The sequence below is a fragment of the Oculina patagonica genome, chromosome 7 (genome assembly GCF_052425735.1).
Source record: "Oculina patagonica isolate OP01 chromosome 7, crgOcupat, whole genome shotgun sequence".
Taxonomy (NCBI): Eukaryota; Metazoa; Cnidaria; class Anthozoa; order Scleractinia; family Oculinidae; genus Oculina; species Oculina patagonica.
The window spans coordinates 22,317,049-22,337,865 of NC_135764.1; the positions used below are offsets into that span (position 1 = coordinate 22,317,049).

General features: G+C 39.4%; 1 protein-coding gene across 1 annotated transcript; it reads left to right on the top strand.

The window, feature by feature from the left end:
* Nucleotides 1–1,484: 1,484 nt before the first annotated feature.
* Nucleotides 1,485–13,549, top strand: LOC144659874 (putative skeletal organic matrix protein 2). The gene is made up of 7 exons (XM_078520396.1): nt 1,485–1,494; nt 4,041–4,114; nt 8,076–8,276; nt 9,355–9,510; nt 11,689–11,880; nt 12,671–12,802; nt 13,444–13,549. Exons 2-7 carry the CDS (start codon nt 4,069–4,071, stop codon nt 13,530–13,532), a joined length of 816 nt encoding a protein of 271 aa, XP_078376522.1. The 5' UTR covers nt 1,485–1,494; nt 4,041–4,068; the 3' UTR covers nt 13,533–13,549.
* Nucleotides 13,550–20,817: the final 7,268 nt, after the last annotated feature.

A 20,817-nucleotide genomic window follows, 5' to 3' on the forward strand; every position in this document is an offset into this window, starting at 1 on the left:
CTGTTAGTTGCGCGCTTTTTAACCCTATTCAGACCGGGGGGGGGGCTTTTGAGGCCCGCGCTGACTTTGAACTTTTATAACTTTTTTAAGATTTAACCAAACGCTGCCAAACTTTCTGAGTTTTCCTAAAATGTATCTGGCAACAATTTGGTAGTGTTGGATGATGTGTCAGGAACTTGACATCACCATGACAACGGCATTTTGACAGGCATGTTTTTCAAAATTTGTCATTTTGTGTGTTTCTGTTAATAAAAATCAACTTAAATGGGATAAGTTTTACATTTTTACGGGTTTAAAGCACATTTTTATTCATTTTGAGTACTTTGCAGTGATTTTGGGTGGTTTTTTGGCATTTTGAAAAAAATTTTAAAATCCAAGATGGCGGATCCAAGATGGCGGCTGTTTTGACATCATGATGTAATTGTCACGTGATGTGACGTCACCATCCCACGTGACGTATACCACAAGAAAGAGTTTCGGACGTACAATACATCCTATAAGTTTCATGGTGATTGCTTAAATATTCTGGAAGTTACATAGGGGGGGCTTCCGAAGCCCCCCCCCCCCCCGGTCTGAGAAGGTCCAAAAAAAGCCCGGTCTGAATAGGGTTAATAGTTATTCGAGTAAACAACAATTCTTATTATTTTTCTCGGTCGTTGCCCGACTTCTGGAACTTGCCACGGTCTGGGTACTTCACTGCACGGGCCACGCGTTAGCGAAGATATCGCTGTCGTCACCTATTGTTATTTTGTTGCCAGCTTGACAGTTAAAACAAAGGGTTTTTGTTTAATTTGTTGGATATTTAAATAACAAAAAGAAAACTTATAAACAAGAGGTGCTCGCGTATAGCTTTAAAAACGTTTGGTTTCCTTGCGCTATGCTACATTTAACAAGTGACCATTTAACATATTCCCAGGCCTCGCTGTTTTGTTTTTGTTTTGCTTTTTTATCTGAGACCCACGTAGTATCATCCGATGGACGGGCTTAACAACAACGACGAGTCTATGAGGAAAACAACTTCGTGTAAGAAGACGTCAGAGTCGCTCTTCTGGTCAACCTCGCTGATTGGCCACAAAAATATTTTTGTGGCCAATCAAGAGGAAGGAGTTCAAACGCTTCTAGAACTGGTTCGGTAAGACAAAGTGCCCAGGGGCTGTTACGCTCTATGTTGTAAACTTTCGCCCGAAAATCCCGTTGTCCCGATAAGCTGCACGTCGCCCCCACTAACTGCCCCTGGGTCTCCGAGGATGACTCTTTTGGGGCCGTTATAAGGTTGTCATTCTGAAAACGTTATAAGGTTGTCATTCTGAAAACGGGGAGGCTCTTTCACTTGTTGATTGCTAGTCCCCAGTGCTTCATGGACAATAATCCACTCAGTATCCTTTGTCATGTCTATGGCGTCATCGCTTAAAAAAACTGTCTTAGCGGAAACTATATAAGAAAGCATCGCGGAATTAAGTGTTCACTTTTGCCCTCGTCTTATCACCAAGGAAGGTGAGTATTCATTGTAGGGCTCTATATTGGTAGTTAGGTTTGGCGGGCGGGTATGTCTGATGTAATAATCCACATAGTTTTCAGTAAGGGTTCCAATAAAGGGTTAACCAATAGCCATGAGAATAGTTAACGTGGCGAGCGAAAATTAACTCATACCAAATTGGCGTACGGACTTTAATTTTAAAGCATACCACATAAACTGGAACAATAGATCAAGTGTGTTCCTGAAAATAAACTAACTAATATCTGCTCGTCGTACGCTTAAGTTTTTGCGTACTTTATTAGTTTGTTATTAAATTAAGTCGCTGTAACTGTTTGGGTTACTTGAGTTCCTTGACATTTTAAAATTAGTTGCCGAGTTGACTGTTTAGAACAAAATCTTCGACCACCGTTGATACTTTGCTTAAAATATTCTTTATCAAGTTATTTGATCTTTCGTTTGGTTTCTTGCTTCTGAAAAAAAGCTAAACCAGTATTTTTTTCTACAACTGAAGGTAAAACAAAAGGAATCTTTCGAAATTCGCGAAGGTCTTTGCACTTTTGTCCTGATAGAACGCACGTTTTCTTGGGTTTTGCTTAATTTCCTTATTGTCTTTTCCGGCGCTGAATTTCTGTTGACCTTTACTCCCCCGCAGTGCTGCATTTTTTTTACAGTGTGTTGAATCAAACAGACACGCATCATATTCAACAATACCTTCCGTTCTATGTAAGCAATTAAATTACGATTTTAAGAATTTGTGCCTAACATAATCCTACATTAGAAAAAGCAACCATTTCAAAAATTCATTGCATGCTATTGTATGCTGCAACTGAAAGTATGCATGAAAAAAATTAAAAAGCTAAAAACGTGTTGCAATTCACGAAAACCATTTCATTTTTAATTCAGTTGTTGCGCTCGAATATGCACGTGGCCAAATACACGTCTTGATTATTAACGCGTGACTTTGAGCTTGTCAGAATCGAAAGTATATTCAAATAAAAAGAAAACAGCAATTCACAAAGAGGAAATTAACATTTAATTTTCATTTGTCACGTGCTCGAATGCACGCAAACGTTTTCGTCCTTGACGTGCTCGTTTACTAGTGAGGAACAGTACTTTCCGTCTTCGTGCTTTTTAACTTCTAAGTTTCCTGAGTTGTACATTAGTTGCTTTGCTTGACATGGTGCTTAACCCTCGGACGTACAAGGGGGGGGGGGGAGGAACAGCTACTGAAAGTTTCAACAATGCTGAAACTTTCAGTAGCTGTTCATTCATCCTTTGCGGAAATTTTGATATGTCAACCATGTGTCCATGATATTTGACGTTGCCATGGTAGCGTCACAAATACAAGGAGATCTTGCCAAAAAGCGTCATTTTTAACATTTTTCTTTATTTTTTCCAGTTTTTTTAATCAAAAGTGCAAGATTTACTTATTTTTACATTCCAAAAGCATTCTTGCTTGATTTTGCATCAATTTTCGTTATTTTGTGACTTTCTAAGATTTTACGACGTCACGTGACGTCATATGACGTCATAGCCAATTAAAATTATGTCATCTTGTAGAGTAAGACAAGGGCTTTCTTGTCAGTGCAAAATAAATTTGGCTACGCCTTAATATAACGAAAACTCCGGGGAGGGGTTCCATCCGCCCCCCCCCCCCCCCCCCCTTGTACGATGGTGGTGGTATGAGTTTGCTTGTACGTCCGAGGGTTAAGTATATGCATCAGTTTTTTTTTACTTTTTTGAGATATGCGATTTACATTCTAGAGTTAAGTTCGGAAATTAGACAATTAGAAACAGGTGGCAGGGTGCGTAGTGGCTTCGTTTAAAGCTCATCTTTGAGCTATACAACCTCGTTCCCTGGGCATTTAGGTCCATTTAACCCGGGGAAGTACAAGCAAATTCATACCCCCATCATCGTACAAGGGGCATGAATGGAAACCTTCCCCGGTCCGACTTTTAATTATATTAAGGCGTAGCAAAACTATTTTGCACTGAAAAAAAATTGTAGCTTACTCTACAAGATAACACAATTTTAATTTGGTTTTGACGTCACAGGACGTCATGTCACGTCATGAGACCCGCCATCTTGGATTTCAATGTTAATTTAAGAAAATTAAAATTAAAATTAAAACAAAATTAAAATTAAAATTAATTTAAGAAAGTCACAAAATAACAGAAATTGATGCAAAATCAAGGAAGAATGCTTATGGAATGTTAAAATAAACAAATGGTGCAATTCTGTTTCAAAAACTGGAAACAAATAAAGAAAAAGGTAAAAATGACGATTTTTGGCAAGACCTGCTTGTATTTATGACGTTGCCATGGCAACGTCCAATATCATGTGCGCATGGTTGGCATATCAAAATTTTCAAATTCTGAAAGTTTTAGGGTTAATCATTTTTCAATACTTCTGTTGCAGTGAAATTGCACGAAAATGTTTCTCGATAAAAAACGTGTTGGATTTTTTGGAGCAACTATTGGGGAAATTTCGAGCAACTTGTTTAGAAACCTTACTACGGTGTACAGCTTCCTTTTATGTTATCTCATGTTTATCTCATCTTAGTGAAAGACATCACTCTGAGAATTTCAACATGAAGCTTTGTCTTCTGATCGCGCTGTTTGTTGCAAATGATGTTGGTGAGTATTCAGTTTATTCAAGTAATATATCAAACGCGAGAGACAGTGTTTCATCGGGATATCCAAACACCGAGAAGAGAGTTGAAAATACGACATGCAGCGGAGTATATTTGACGAAATCCGAGATGTTTGGATAGCCGCGCGGATGAAACACTGTTTCTGGTGTTTGATATACTTTCTCAATCGAAACAAAAAATACGGAGTAAACGGAGAAATAAAATCGTAAATATCTAATTAAGACCGTGTATCAAACCCTCCTTCACGGTTATGATATTTTTTTGTTTTAACTTAACGAATTATTAATGTATTTGAGAAAAATGGTACAAATTGAGCCAAAAGTTCGGTTAAAATTCCTTCAACCTACTTACAATGCTGTCGTAACTTTATACATGTTTCCAGTCGGGGTGCTTAACAGATTTAACCCTCGGACGTACAAGGGGGGGGATGTCGTAAACTAGAAAACCAAAATCATTTTTTGAATCGCTTGACATTTCTAAACAAACATCTAACACTCTCGAGAAGTTTCAGGGAATATTCTGTGAAAATTTCGCTGTTGTCTGTAAACAAGATTATATTGTGAGGAGAAGGCTCGGCTACCAAATCAAGCCTGGTTTCCAAGCTCCCCAAGAAAGTGATCCCAAAAAATTTTTTGCTTGCCGATATCACGATTTCTAATAGATCAAAGACTCGGTGATACTAAAACAGTTTGAACTATCGGCTGATCGAAATCGATCACAAGGGGTCTTGCTATTAATTAGATAGGTGGGAGACGCGGTGGCCTAATAGTTCGCGCTGGACTCCGGATCGAGCGGTCCGGGAAAGAGCCCTGGCCAGGGTCATGGTGTTATGTTCTTGGACAAGACACTTTACCCTCATATACCCTCATACTGCCTTTCTCCACCCAGACATATAAATAGATACCGGCATATTTATGCTAAGGGTAACCCAGTGTGATGAACGACAACCCTGGCCAAAACTCTTGGGACACTGACGCTTTAACTAGTCCAAGCGGGCACATCTTCCCCTCCCCCTTCTCCCCTAGTGCAATGTTGACCTGTGTTTCATCTCAATCAACATTGGTAGGGAGAGAGGGGGCAACTAAAATAGCTTGTTATTCAAATAGTTTAAGTTCTCTGTCAGACCTTGGTTAGGACTACATTATCGAATTGTGTTTTTGCATCCAGTTTACAACAAGTGCTCCAAGACGTTTTGACTAGGATTGTAAGATCCCATCCGGGCGGAAGGGGGTGGAAATACTCGAAATCGCTTAATGCTGTAGAAACCGGGATAAACTCCGGCGGTATGGGCCACTTGGCTCTTCGTAGACTTTACCTGACCTATTGGATAGTTCTCAGCTTTTTCAAACTCTCGGTAAAAGTCTGTGGTCAGGGTTTCAATTTTACCCCACCCCAGTTTGAAATGCTTATGACGGTCTTATTGCCCCCGCAGGGTTTTGGCCCAGAGGCCAAAACCCGAGGAGGCACCCTAGGACTCCCCGCGTGTATACATACAAGGACAAAGAATATTTGTTGAAAAAGTAAGAAATATGTCTGTAATGGGCGAAGCGTTCTCGATTTGACAAAACTAGGCGCGCACGGTCGTGACGGGTAATATTTTAGCAAGCGCGCACGGTGGTGTCGGGTACTTGCAACCACGAGGTCGCGTTTGGTCACCTTCGCGTTTCGAGCTTCGCCATCTGCTAGCAGCGTTTTGTTTTCCGGTTTTGGCCTACGCGTGTTCACAGATTTGTTCGAGCGGTTTCTCTGCTTTGGTTGTGTTAAGTGATATTTAAAGCAAATGTTAGTAATACGTCGAAAGATTTCGAGCAATTGGTTTCGTGTTCTTGGCTACGTGCTGGCTACCTATGTTCCAAGCGTTACATTTGTAAGGTTTGCTTTCGGAGGTTTGTTGTATCGTATACATCTTACAAGTTACAACGAGTAATAAACAAACGCGTGAACTTTGTCATGTAGTACAAGGTACAACGTAATTCGTATCGCTAACAAACTGTAAGATTATTTGATCCAAAGAGTGGGTTGTTTTCTCGAATCTTTAAATGTGCCATATTTTGTTACTCGTGGATTTTTTTAGGCTTTTTGGCCTGGAAATTATTGTAAGTTTATTTTGAATGTTATAAGCCCGGGAATAAGCTTGTGTGTTGTCATCACGAATAATGTGTTATGTGTTATTTCCGCTAGGTGTTATTTCCGCGCGCTAGGTAATATAATTCGACTTGAACTTGTGAATATTTTTAGGACGCAACGGTGTCACACAACAAGAAATTCCGCATGACACAGTAAAAAAGAAGCCTAATTGTGCAGTCCATCGGCATTAATAATTAAAGGCGACAAAAACATAAAAAGGCGGGGGCAGCTTTATAGTGAGAACTATTACTAGTTTAATAATATACAAGCAGCAATTTCTCCATTCTGATTGGCTAAGAACACGTCAATTTATCCCAAACCAGTGCAAAAAGTGTAATTGGCAGTGCAAAACGTGTAATTGGCAGTGCAAAAAGTGTAATTGGCAGTGCAAAACGGTGTAATTGACAACAGCCTCATGAAAAATACATCTTGAACAAACAAAATGGCGGACGAAAGTGAGACAAAATTTAAACTTAATAACGCAATTTTAATTAAAAGACTTGAAAACGACGCAAAGTACAGAAGAACAACAAACATTACTTACTGTAAAAGACGTAGAATTATCAAAAAGGCAAAGAGGACAAGACATAAACTAAACTCGAAATAAGCTCACGGCCGACGGCCGATAGTAAATTAAAATTCTCGCCGAAACATTGCTTCACTTCTCTGAAGCGAAACGCGAAGAAGTACTGACCAGACTTCCAAGGAACCGGTTACCTAGTTTTGAACACAGAAGGAGCAATGAATTGTTTAATAATAGCCGAAGCTTGTTTATTTAAAAGCTCGCTCAACAACAAAAGGCACAAAAGATAGTTTTACAACTGTAAGAGGCAAATCTAACCTGTAAAACGTCCAGTGAAATCAGGTAGCAATGCGGAGCTGTAGCAGAGTGCTCATCTGTACTAAGAAAATCCGTTCGGTAGATTTTTATAGTTCAGTATTTCAGTTCGGTATTCTAGTTTGACTAGTTTGTCAGCTAGAGCAACCTGTGTTGAACTGAGGTTGATTTCTGTTCGGGCGAACACAAACACAGCACGAATAAAACGTACCAAAAAAATACCTCTCAGCCAAGAACAGCAGCAGAACCTTAGGAATTTTTTCCTTGCTTTGTCATTCACATTCTTCAAATTCAACGGCGAAAAGAGTCAAAAGACTGTTCTGAAAACTTTTCATGCAGCACTTTCAGAGAGTGAATGAATATTTACGCATGAATTCACACGTCAAAATTTTTAGCCAGGCGCTACTCTGAAGTTGTCACGAAAATTATCAAAGCGTGACCGAAATTGTCGCTTGTATATTATTAACAAGTAATCACATGATTTTTCTCGTGCAATTTGGAATAAATAAGCACTTGTAAATTTTTCAAAGGCTACAAATTGCACTTGCCCTGCGGGCTCGTGCAATTTTGTTAGCCTTTGAAAAATTTACTCGTGCTTATTTATTCTAAATTGCACTCGAAATCATGTGATTACTGGTACTTATAAGTAGAACCAACACATTTTTATGTATCCCATTCCTCCTTGATTAATTGCCACGCATAAATAAATTATGTATGTGTTACTTTGGCGGAGCTATATTTCCTAGGACAATAAAGCACAACACCTCCACATTTTGGCCACAGGTGTGGCGGTTAATTTATATATCAAGGATAGAAAAACCTAAAAGTATTATCCCAAGGTGAGAGAGAATCCGTCAACCAAATATAACACGTAACAGTACCGGGCAGTATTTATGGGATTTTTGTTCGCTGTAATAAATCTGTTACCTCATTAGTTACCATGATTTGATTGACAGTATCGATTGCTCTTTCCTGTCAGCTGCGAGTCCAACCAAATGTAACGAATGCGTGGGGACTGATGAAGCCAGTTGCTCTGCACAACAGAAAGATAATCAAGTCTGTGCCACCGACAGAAATTCACTCGGAACAATCCATTGTGCTACCGCAGTAGGGAAGATTCGAGACGATAAATCGGGAAATGTTAGCGATGTCTTTTTCCGAGGATGCTTTGACTGTGCAAGTAAGTAAAGTAATGCGACCCTGAGGGAGACACTCTGTATATTTGTGGATAAAAGGGTGCTTTGCTGGGACTTGATTACCCTTACTCTATACCAGACCATCTTGAGCTGATTTAGCAACCCTATACTAGATTAGACACTAAAAATCCTAACCCTATCCCAAAGTTGAATTTGTTAGAGCTGTATAAGTGTTTCTAATGAAAAACTATCTGCCAACAACGTTGCCAATGTGATGTTATTTACATTAAGAAACCTGTGTGAATTCGCACGCGCATACGACAACACCCTGGGCTTTTCCTTTCTTCCTACAAAGAAGGAAAACGCTCTTGGAACGAAGTCGGCGTCTTTTTCATATGCATGGAATACAGCTGTTCAGACGAGTGTTCGAAACGGGTGCAACGTGATTGAACGAACGACGAAACGGTTAACGGTTAGATGTAATCGGCTGCTCCTCAATTACAAAACATCCACAACACGAGTCCAAAGCGATTAAAAAGGTCATTGCGTGACTCGCTGATCACGTGTTTAATATGTTCAGTTTTGGCGCGAACAACAGCTACTTCGAGAAAGGTTATCGGCAAAAAGCACAACTTTAGGTGCACGCAATAAGACCGAAAGGTGGTATGGGTGGAAGTAGACAGCTACTGCACGTGCTGAATACTAATAAGATAGCGATATGACAAACGCGAATTTGCACGTTTGCTTTTACTTCAGACATGTGGAAACAAGGTACTTTTAGCCGCACTGAATTTAAGAAGAATTTTCAAAACTCAAAGACACGCGACAGAAAAAATAAAGCTACAGAAAAAAAGACCTCTTGAAAGAAAGAAAAAAATCTTCACGTGAAAATATACAATCTTGTACATTTCTTCTTTCTTGAATTATCTGTATACTCTCATCTACCATGGCTCTTGACTTGTATAATATGGATACGTTAACGTTTTACTCCACATATGTTATGCTTTATTTCTTTATACTTTATTTACATATACTGTTGCTTCAAAGAAAGGGTTACTTGCTTCCATGAATGAATATGCTTAGTGTAACGTGAAACTTCATTATTATTTTTTTTTTTTTCAGGTAAGAAAGAAGCTTGTTTTGCACTTGGTGGATTTCTGAAAGGAGATGAACATTTGACTTTACTGCAATGTGAAATCGAGTGCTGCACTAGCGATAACTGTAATACACAGGTCCCAACGCTGTCAGAAAACGCGATAACTGTGTTTACACCAAATGGTAGAGTAAACTTGTATATCATTTGTTTTGCTTATAAATAATATGGCGTTTAAGGTGGTTATTCGTGATTAAAAAATATTCCTGTCTTTGCATGCTATTCCATCTACACCATGAGTTCCAGATCCCTAGTGTAATTGGACCGCCGATCCAAATCGGCAAGTTCACCAGCACTTCGCATTTAAAACGCGGGAAGTTAATTAACAGACGGTATATGGTGTATAAATTTTTGTAGTACATATATAAACATGTTTTTCAGATTTTCCCGATTTTCATTTCTCAATCATGACTATCACTAAATCGTCATATTTTGAGTAAAATGTTTGGCTTCAGTTTTGTGAAGTAATATATCCAACACTAGAGACAGTGTTTCATCGGGATATCAAAACACCGAGAAGAGAGTTGAAAATAGCCGATGAAACACTGTCTCGAGTGTTTGATATATCTTCTCAAAGGAAACAAAATCTACAGAATTAACGGAGAAATAAAATCGTTAAAATAAATGCCAATTAATTAACCCTTTATATGCTAAGCCCGGATTATTCCGGGATTTGGAGGAATGGCCATTCAACCACTTATGACGTCACCAATTTACCCGTCAGCAGATTTTTGCGATGTGCAACTTATAGATTTAGGATATATCTTTCTACAGGACTGTCTATCTTGAATATTGACTGCATTCTGACAGAGCTAATAGAAAAAGCGTGATCAGTTTTTGGTGTAAAATTGGTGCTAAAACATAGACTACGAGCAGTCCCTATTTTTTCGCAGAGTCCGTCGAGCTTGAAGCGAAATTTTTTTTCGAAGAGTTCGTCGAGCTTATAGCGAAAAAATTACGCGCGGGGGAGGAGGCGGGGCAAGGCGAGAAGCGAAAAAAAATAGGGACTACCCGCAAAGCCACAGCGTTTGACCTTTCACGGCCGAGTGATTGTTGGCTTCGATTTCAAATCTAATTTGCCGTGTCCAATAATATTTCCGCATTTTGACGTACTGTCAATTGACACCGCTGCACTTGGTTGGGTTTGTCACGTACGCATCAAACTCAAAGCTTTTTTGATGAATCGTCTGCAAAGTTTTATCTCTGTCGATTTATACAGTTCCAGCAATGTTTATTTTTTAACACTGATTCACCTCTATGGGCTACTTAATGTAAAGGCAGCTTGGTGTAAGTGTTTAAAGCGCTTCTGTTTGTTTAAATTTGTTTATTCCAGGCTTGTAATTACGAAGCTCGCGCAAAAGAGCCGTTGTCTTGTTTACGAGCCTTGAATTTCTGTGGAATAAAGCTACTTTTGGTTGAATTCTCCTCTCTTATTTTCGCTCCGTACTTTGGCGGCTTGCTGCTCATACACTGAATTAAAAATGTTCTTCAGAGATGCAAGTTTATAGCGACAAACTAAGATTCAAGAAGCGATTTCGAGAGCTCAAAAGATCCCGCTCCCATCGCTTCGCAATATGACATGCAAGTGTTAACAGCGTATTGACATCTTGCTGTCAACGCTCCAAGCGTTAGCCAATCATATTTTTGCGTTGTGAGAGCAACGCATAATTCAAACACTGTGGCTTTGCGGGTAGTCCCTATTTTTTTTCGCTTCTCGCTTTGCCCCGCCTCCTCCCCCCGCGCGTAATTTTTTTCGCTATAAGCTCGACGAACTCTTCGAAAAAAAATTCGCTTCAAGCTCGACGGACTCTGCGAAAAAATAGGGACTGCTCGTAGTCTAGCTAAAACAGGCCAATGGTCTCCTTTTCAGGGTTTTCCATTGATTAAAATCAAAACTTTTCGCGCCAGTAGAGGGGGTGCACGAAGTAAAAGATAGAGGGAATAAGAAAGCAGAGAAAAATGAAATGAAAGGAGCAAGGAAAAAATCGGAACGGTTATGCGCATGCGCCAAAGTAAAATGTTGTACATTTTTAAATGTTAATTTCATCAAAAACTTACTGCAGTGTCAGAAAGTGCATTTCTAGCAAAATCTAGAGAAAGTTGGGACCGTAGCCAAGAAAATCGATTAACGGTTAAAAAAATCGTGTTTTTGGAGTAATTTCAGCATATTAAGGGTTAAGGCCGGGTATAAAAACCTCCTTCACGGTTATGATTACCTTTGTTTAAATTTGGTGAATAATTATTATAATGTGTTTGAGAAGAAAACAGGGTGACTATAATTCATAAATTTCATCTTTTGACAGTTTCTGGCCCAGGAGAATGTCTTGAGTGTTTGGAAAAGGAAGCAAGCTCTTGTCGTGATAAAAGAGATATGACTTGTGCTACTGACAAGGATTCACTCGGCACAACACACTGCGGTTCCGGTGTGGGAAAATACAGGGATGAGGATGGAAACATCCAGCAAGGCTTTTGGCGAGGATGTATTAACTGTGAAGGTGAGTTTACGTTAGCTTATCACAAACTTAGATACAGTAAGACTACGATGTAAGAGTCTCATGAAGGGGTAAAATGGGATCTGGGTCACTGCAACTGGGATATGGGCACAGAACAGACTAGGAAATGGGATTTGGGCAACATTTGGGATGGTTCGCTATAAAGTTCGTTATAACGGGGAATCGTCATACCGGGGCTCTGTTCCAACACAATTTACTGTTAGTAGGATAAAGAAAAGGGTTCAGGAATCCTGGAGAAAAGGGGGGAGGGGGTACGGGAGGCACGAGACTAGAAAGCGGGAAGTTGGGTTCCCAAGGTGGTGGAAACGGGGAAAAATTGAGGAAAATGTCGCAACCTTGCCAAATGTTGCGCAACATTCGCTCTTGTGCCCATCATATCTACCCTGCCACGAATTAATTACCTCGACCTGCTCCAGCCAGTCTGTCCTCGTAGCTTAGTCGGTAGAGTATCGCGCGACGATCTTATCTGAAGGGCGAGGGTTGCAGCTTCTTACTATACATTTTCTTGTTGAAACAAGCTACAAGGATCCGTTACAGCTATATTTATTATTCCATTTAATTTCAGTGGCGGATCTAGGGGAGAGGTCCGGGGGGGGGGGCTGATCCCCACCTTATTTATGGCCGAATAGAGGCCCGAAGAGCCGAGAAAAATTATTTTCCAGAGCGGCCCCCTCCTTATTCCAGGGTCTGGATGATTGGGCCTCCACTTAGCTGAAGGCCTGGATCCGCTACTAAATTTAGTTAACTTGATTTTTTGATTTGATGCTTTCAGATAAGAAAGCAGCTTGTGCAGCTGTCGGTGGCTATCTTAAAGATGAGGAAAGATGGAGCCTGCTCCAGTGTGAAATCGAGTGTTGTACTGGCAGAAATTGCAACACGCAGTTTCCAACCCTGTCTCCCACAAGTAAGAAAATGCTGTCATTGATTGATAATGATTTAAACCATAAAAGAATTGAAAAACTTTTTAAAGAATGATATGTTTAAAATACCAATTCTCTGTCGTGAAAAAAAAAACGATCAGTAAGCCTCTATACATCGTCATTTGTTATGTTAAAAGCGGCACCAAATTCCTGTGTTTCAAAATATTGAAAGTTTTGTCTTCTTTGAAAAAATATGTTCTGTTATTACTAATTTATTTAAAATAAAGCACTTTTGTAAAATTATACAGTAAAGTATTTTTCAACTCATGGAATAGCTGAATGCAGTTGTTTATTAACAATTTCTAACAATTTTGGTAATAGTTCATACCAATTCAATGCTCATCTGTTAAATAAAATACTAAGTCGAAGTGTTCCGCCGTTCTATCGATCCAGTAAGCCGTTTATTTGCTTTGTGCTTCTTTATTGTTCAACTGATATTTTCCGTACACGAAATGAGAAAACAAAGAAATACAAAAACTCGTCAATGATAGATCCAGCGACACGCGACCTTCAGGTCGCATTTAGTCTTGTACGTGTTAAATTTTCTGAGTTCATAAAAAAGTATTTACAAGCAGACTACACATACATCTTCAATCATGTGAGTAAAGCTATCTTCTGTTTTCAGGTGCCCCGTCCAAAGCACCAACTGCTGCAGACGTCAGTGGACTACTGGCCTTTGTTCTCGCCTTTGGAAACATCTTGTACCACATCTGACAATTGCAGAATGGAGCAAGTTATATTAAGAAACTAGCCATCTAGTGTGTGATATTTATAAAAAGGTTGACATCAACTTTTAAAAGCGCTTCATAAACGTTTTCATTGCCAAACAGCCCCTCTATTTTTTTCCCCTATCTAATGCGCCTGGATTGCCGAGTCCTAAGCTTTGCAAACCTAAATACCTGCCTCGTCCCCAGGCGTCCTCCTCCTTGGTCTTGCACGGTCCGCTTGACGTTGTGGGCCTGATGCGGCCAGCAACCTAACCATTAACCCCTGCGCTCCCTGTTTTTCGGCCTAAACCATCCGGCCGGTGGGCGCCTGGAGACGACGCAGCCCGAATACAATAACAACGGTTTCCTGCAGGCAATGCTCGTGGATCTATAGAGAAGGACCGCAAGCACACCATTCTTGTCCCCAGAGCCGTTTGTCACTTTAAGCCGGCTGAGCCTGTGAACGAAAAAAAATAATTAGTTCTGCATGGGGGCACGTGATTTGATTGGCTGGATTTTAACTAACGGACAGCAAATCAAATGAACCGTTTTAAAATCCCTTTCATATAGGAGAGTTTTAAACAGTTCACTTGATCGGCTAGTTATGAAACCTCCTTTGTTAAATTCTAGCCAATTGAATCGTGTGTCACGTAAGCCATTTGTTTCTCGTGCACAGGTTTCGCCGGTCAATACGGGCAAGCGGCTTTTGGCACAAGAAAACAAGCACGCTGTAGTGCTTGGGTTTCAGTCTCCCAGCGGATTTCTGATTTTGGAGTATTCATTCTAGTCACGGACTGTTTGCCATTGATAATTTAAAGATTCAAAGTTTACAGCTGCTTAACGAAGAACGAAATAATACAAATCAGTTTGCTTTTTAAATTAGACTCGAGTTTCGGGAGTTATTGCACGCCGTGATTGTAACGATTTGGAGGCTGCTAGCTTAGCTGTGTTTACATTAAACCAGAAAAATGTTTACAATAAACATGTTTTGACGAAACATGTTTCACTTAAGCATGCTTGTTATTGCATTGTTCAAATACGTTTCATGCCTGGTGTGTAATTTAAGCGTTTTTACGATACTTGAATAAATCTTATACACTTTAACATTAAAAATGTAGCACGCAATTTCTATAAAATTTCTATTAATTCTTTGGTTTTGTGTCAATTTTCAAGCTCTTTGAAGGAGAAGGGCTTTCAAGCACTTAGCAAGGAGACAGTATTGTCAGAATTTGCGCTATCTTCGGTGCAAGAAGAACTTTTGTTTGTGGATGTTGGTTTTGCAGTGCGATGCTGAGCGCTTGTATCCGCCGTCGTTAACTTTCGAGGCCATGTTTTCCAAAATATTCTGCTTTCTAGCTATCACCGATAAATCATGTTGTATCGCTTTATTAGCCCATATTATAATTCAACATTTGGTCTTATAGTAGGCCCAGTTTTCGAGCTTTAAGGCACTCGCCTCCTCTCTCTCTTTTTTAGTCTGATCATTGTTGAAACTACAATGGGCGTCAAAAGTTCTTGAGACAGTTGGATGAAATTGATACTAATTTAAAGTTCCCGTTTTTTCACCTTTCATCTGCTGCCGCTTCTGAACCACTCCCCTCCCCCCTTTTCAATGTTGTACTCAAACAAGGCAAGTCTTGCAGATAACAAATACAACATTGTTTCGGTCGGAGGGGGTTATATTGAAGGTGTGAGGGGTAAAATTTGTCCAAGGTATTCAAAAAGTGCCGACTGTCTCAACACATTTGGCGCTCATTGTACCTCGTGAAGTTGTTTCAATCATGTTCGAAACAATCAAGTTTCGATAATGAATCGTTCAAATTACTGCCTGTTGTGAACACTTTTCGTAACAAACCATATTTCATTTGTGCTCAAACTAATTATATTTCAGCTTAGTGTGAACACAGCTTTAGACATATATGTGTTAATAATAGACACTCGGGGACATTAATGTAGTTAAAAGAAACGTAGAATATATTGCATTAAAGGCTGGAAAAGTAAACGCTTTTCGTGGATACAATTCATTAAAGGTGGGCACTTATAATTATGTCCAGGATTGAACGCAGGTTTTGTTTAATGAGTACTTCATGTTTGACTGTGTTATTTGACCTTTCCATATTACTTCATATTTGACAAAATTTGGTGTGTTTTGGTGAATTTTTATTAATAAGGACACTTTGTATGCCTGTAATGAGGAACGTGCATCTCATTAGCGTTCAATCCTGGACATATCTGGTATATCAAATGAAAATTAAAATATATTTGAAAAAAGACAGTTAAAGAAGGTCAATGTGATTAGCTAGATTTTGAATTCTCTTTGTTTAAATCTAGCCAATCGAAGGTTATGTCCGCAGAGCCATTTTTCCAGGTGCAAAAGGCCCCCCGGCTGAAACGGACCGGTGGCTCTGGAAAAGAGAACGGAATAAGCTTTATTCAATAACGCGTAAAATTCTGCGCAATAAAGGTGTGCAGTGCTACACAAGAGAATAACCTTAAGAACGTGCCGCTTCGCACTATCAAGATTAGTCTTCGGGTTTGATTCAGTCCCGCCCTCCATGAAGTCAGTAAAAGCAATGGCCACATCTCAGAAACCATCGCTAAAATATTTAAAATAGCTGGTAGCTGATTTAATTTGAGATCTCCCAGCCAGAAAATCTTGCTCCTCCTGGTATGGAGCTGTTCTCCGTGTAGGATCTACTCGAGCTGTAAAGCATTTCACCATGTTCTAGCTGATAATTTTGAGTCATCAAAGTTATTAACCCTATTCAGACCGGGCTTTTTTTGACCTTCTCAGACCGGGGGGGGCTTCGAAGCCCCCCCCCCCCCTATGTAACTTCCAGAATATTTAAGCAATCACCATGAAACTTATAGGATGTACTGTACGTCTGAAACTCTTTCTTTAAGTATACGTCACGTGGGATGCTGACGTCACATCACGTGACAATTTCATCATGATGTCAAAACAGCCGCCATCTTGGATCCGCCATCTTGGATTTCAAAATTTTTTCCAAAATGCCAAAAAACCACCCAATATCACTGCAAAGTACTCAAAATGAATAAAAATGTGCTTTAAACCTGTAAAAATGTAAAAATAATTCCATTTAAATTGATTTTTAGTAACAGAAACACGCAAAATTACAAATTTGGGAAAACATGCCTGTCAAAATGCCGTTGCCATGGTGATGTCAAGTTCGTGACACACCATCCAACCCAACCAAAATGTTGCCAGATAAATTTTAGGAAAACTCAGAGCGATTGGCAGCGTTTGGTTAAATATTAAAAAAGTTATAAAAGTTCAAAGTCAGCGCGGGCCTCAAAAGCCCCCCCCCCCCTCCCCCCGGTCTGAATAGGGTGAAGATCTTTTATTAGGCGCGTTTCACGAAAGTAAAATTTGAAATTTAAGTAAATTAATTAATTTAATCGAGAGAGTATATTTTGCCCTCTGATTCCATTACCTGGATATTATCAACAGTAGCGTGCAGATTTGGTTGAGCTTGGTTTGCTGGGTACTGTATGCGGCGAAGATAGGTGACTACAAAATTGGTGATCAAAATTGGTGATCATCTGGTCGCGCTTGTGGCGTGGCCGTTTTTTTTTTTTTATCATTTTTACAAAGGTGAGAGACTTAAGTGTAACCGAATAATCAGTTCCCAGCAAAGATGAGGGATTAGCCGCAAAACTGGAACAAGAAAGACAGGACCCAATCTTGTGGTAGGTCAAGAGGGGAGAAGAAGGGTCGAATCACACGACTTCAGTGAAGCTGGAGGAAGAGCTTCTTCCCTCGTTGTGCGCTTAAAGCATAAGAGGCCTTTTACAGCGCCTCGCATTGTCAAGTAAGGTTAAGTCAAATATCCCGTTTGTTTAAACGAACTAATGTCGATCGATTGTTGTACAAATCAGAGTAGCGTTTATGTCATTAGAGCTGTTATAAATTGAGTGTAGTAAAAACAAACCCAATCGAAGTTATCACAGACAATTCAGTGAGCCAATCAAAATTCGAAGCAAACACACGCAGCTGGCTCGAAGCGCGAGAAAACTTGTGTGAGCAAGCCATGATTGGTTTTGGTTTTACTCCTGTGCGGTCAAAAAAAGTGGCGTTAGACTTTAAAACCAATCACTAAACATAATGATGCAAGACTAAAGCAAGCGCAAATAACTTTCGACATTTGAGTTTAAGTCTCTCAATAAACTATTCATTCTCGTCCCCTGTGTCGCTTGTCCTTCTAAGCCGGCGCACCCTGTGCACGAAAAACAAGATAGTTAATAGCGATAGTTATACAGTCTATGTGATGTTTCTCCTCATTGTCACGCAATGCACATGCAGCACACGGGCAACAACATCTTTGTGCTGCCCAGTCCTTTTCGTGCACGGTATGGTTGTTCATTCTATGGTGGGTGCACTGTATGGTGGTTACCTTACACTTACTCACTCATCCTCTTCGCTCCTCCGACTGGAGCATAAGGCTACCTTAAGGTCACTATTTTTAGCGGCTACTAATTTTAGCGATTTTTTATTAGAGTGTTTAATTTAGCGGGTTTTCCGAGAAATTTAAAAGTTAGTGATATCGTGTAAAACAGTTTTAATGAACAATATCACTAAGGGGTTTTGTTCGTCTGCAACGCAGGCTAATCACTAAGAAGGTATTAATTTTTTAAAAACTCACTTGAAATTAAACGAACATTTGCATTGCCAGAAAGAACAAATTAACTTACCGGCATCTATGTTTGAGAGATTTTTTCAAGTCAACTGTTTAATTTCGGTATTTAAATGTAACGAGTATTTAATTTTTCCGAGACAAATTTTAAAAGACTCAAATTTAGCGACTTTTGCCTAAATTTAGCGACTTTTACCTAACCCGCTAAAATCGCTAAAATTACTAGCCGCTAACAATAGTAGCCTTAAGGTACTTTCTGGTGGAAAACGTTCCAAATCTGTTTGAACAGGCTCTGCAGGCCTTGTCTACACTTTCAAACATTGTATTTCTTGCTGCAACTGAAAGTATATAAACGTGTTGCAATTCATGAAGATCATTTTCAAATCAGTTGTCGCGCTTGAATACGTGGCCAAGCACACGTCTTGGCCACTAAGGCGTGACTTTGAGCTTGTCTGAATTGAAATAATATGAAAAAAAAAAAACAGCTAAAAGCGTGTTGCAATTCACAAAGAAGAAATTAACATTTCATTTTCAGTTGTCTCGTGCTCGAATGCACGACTAAGCCGTGAAGGTTTTTTTCATTCATGACGTGTTCGTTTGCTTGTGGTAAACAGTGAAAGGTACAGAGGGCTCTGAACTACTTTCTCTCCGTCCTCCGTCGTGCCTTTCGACTTCGTGCTTTTTGAGTACAAAATATAACACAGCGTTGCACTTTGGTTTGTTTTTTCTTTATAAGTTGTTTTGTTATTTTACTTTCGTTGTTCGGTTTACTTTAATTGTTTTCCTTTTTCAGTCGGTTGATTGGCGGTCTAGAGTTGTTTCGTTTACTTGAGTGTTTCTGCCTAATTTGCTTCCTAAGTGGTACATAAGTTACTTTGCTGAAGTGCATTCAACAGTTTTTTTGTTATTTTTTTGAGTTGTTCGGGGTTGTCACTCTGAAAAATAATGGGAACGGTAATGCATTTTTTCCCTCAAGTAATAACATTTATCTCCGAATTATTTACTTGAAAACAGTCACCCAGTTATGAAATTTCCAGCACCATGTAATTTATTAATTTATGATAAGTACCTCTAAGGGCAGAAAATTAATTTGGGTCAGCTCACGAAATGAGAGTCTGGTTCCTTTTAGGGGTGGTTTAAAATCTTCAAACCAGCACCCTCGTCTTTTTTAGCGTCCCCCGGAGGGCTCTTTTACTTGTTGATTGCCTGTTCCCAGTGCTTCATGGACAATGGTCCACTTTAACCTGTCTATGGCGTCATCGCTTAAAAAATCTGTCTTAGCGGAAACCATATAAGAAAGCATCGCGGAATTAAGTGTTCACTTTTGCCTTCGTCGATAGCTAATCACCAAGGAAGGTGAGTATTCATTGTAGGCTTCTATACTGGTAGTTTGGTTTGGCGGGCGGGTATGTCTGATATAATTATCCCCATAGTTTTTAGTAAGGGTTTCAATAAAGGGTTAACAAATAGCCATGAGAATAGTTAACGTGGCGAGCGAAAATTAACTCATACCAAATCGGCGGACTTTAATTTTAAAGCTGCCATATAAACTGGAACAATAGATCCAGTGTGTTCCTAAAAAAATAAACTAACTAATATCTGCTCGTTGTACGCTTGAGTTTTTAAGTGTTTTGCGTACTTGATTTGTTTGTTATTAAATTAAGTCGCTGTAACTGTTTGGGTTGCATGAGTTCCTTGACATTTCATTAGTTGCCGAGTTGACTGTTTAGAAAAAAACCTTCGAACCCTGTTGATACTTTGCTTAAAATATACTTTACCAGTTATCTAGATCTTTCGCTTGGTTTCTTTCTTCTGAAAAAAAAGCTAAACAAGTATTTCTTTCTACAACTGAAGGTAAAACAAAAGGAATCTTTCGCATTTCGCGAAGGCCTTTGTAATTTTGTCCTGCTGGAGCGCACGTTTTCTTGGGTTTTGGTTAATTTCCTTAGTATCTTTTCCGGTACTGACTTTTCTGTTGACCTTTACTCCCCGCAGTGCTGCATTTTTTTCACAGTGTGTTGAATCAAACAGTCACGCATCATATTCAACAATATCTTCCGTTCTATTTAAACAATTAAATTACGATTTTTAGGAGTTGTACCTAACATAATCCTACATTGAGAAAAGCGACCATTTCACAAATTCATTGCATGCTATTGTATGCTGCAACTGAAAGTATGCATGAAAAAAAATCAAAAAGCTAAAAACGTGTTGCAATTCACGAAAACCATTTCATTTTGAATTCAGTTGTTGCGCTCGAATATGCACATGGCCAAATGCACGTCTTGATTATTAATTTTAACGCGTGACTTTGAGCTTGTCTGAATTGAATCAAATAAAAAGAAAACAGCAATTCACAAAGAGCAAATTAACATTATATTTCCAGTTGTCGCGTGCTGGAATGCACGCAAACATTTTCGTCCTTGACGTGCTCGTTTACTAGTGAGGAACAGTGCTTCCCGTCTTTGTGCTTTTTAACTTCTAAGTTTCCTGAGTTGTACATTAGTTGCTTTGCTTGATATGGTGCTTAAGTATATGCATCAGTTTTTTAACTTTTTTGAGATATGCGATTTACATTCTAGAGTTAAGTTCGGAAATTCGAAATTAGAAACAGGTGGCAGGGTGCGTAGTGGCTTC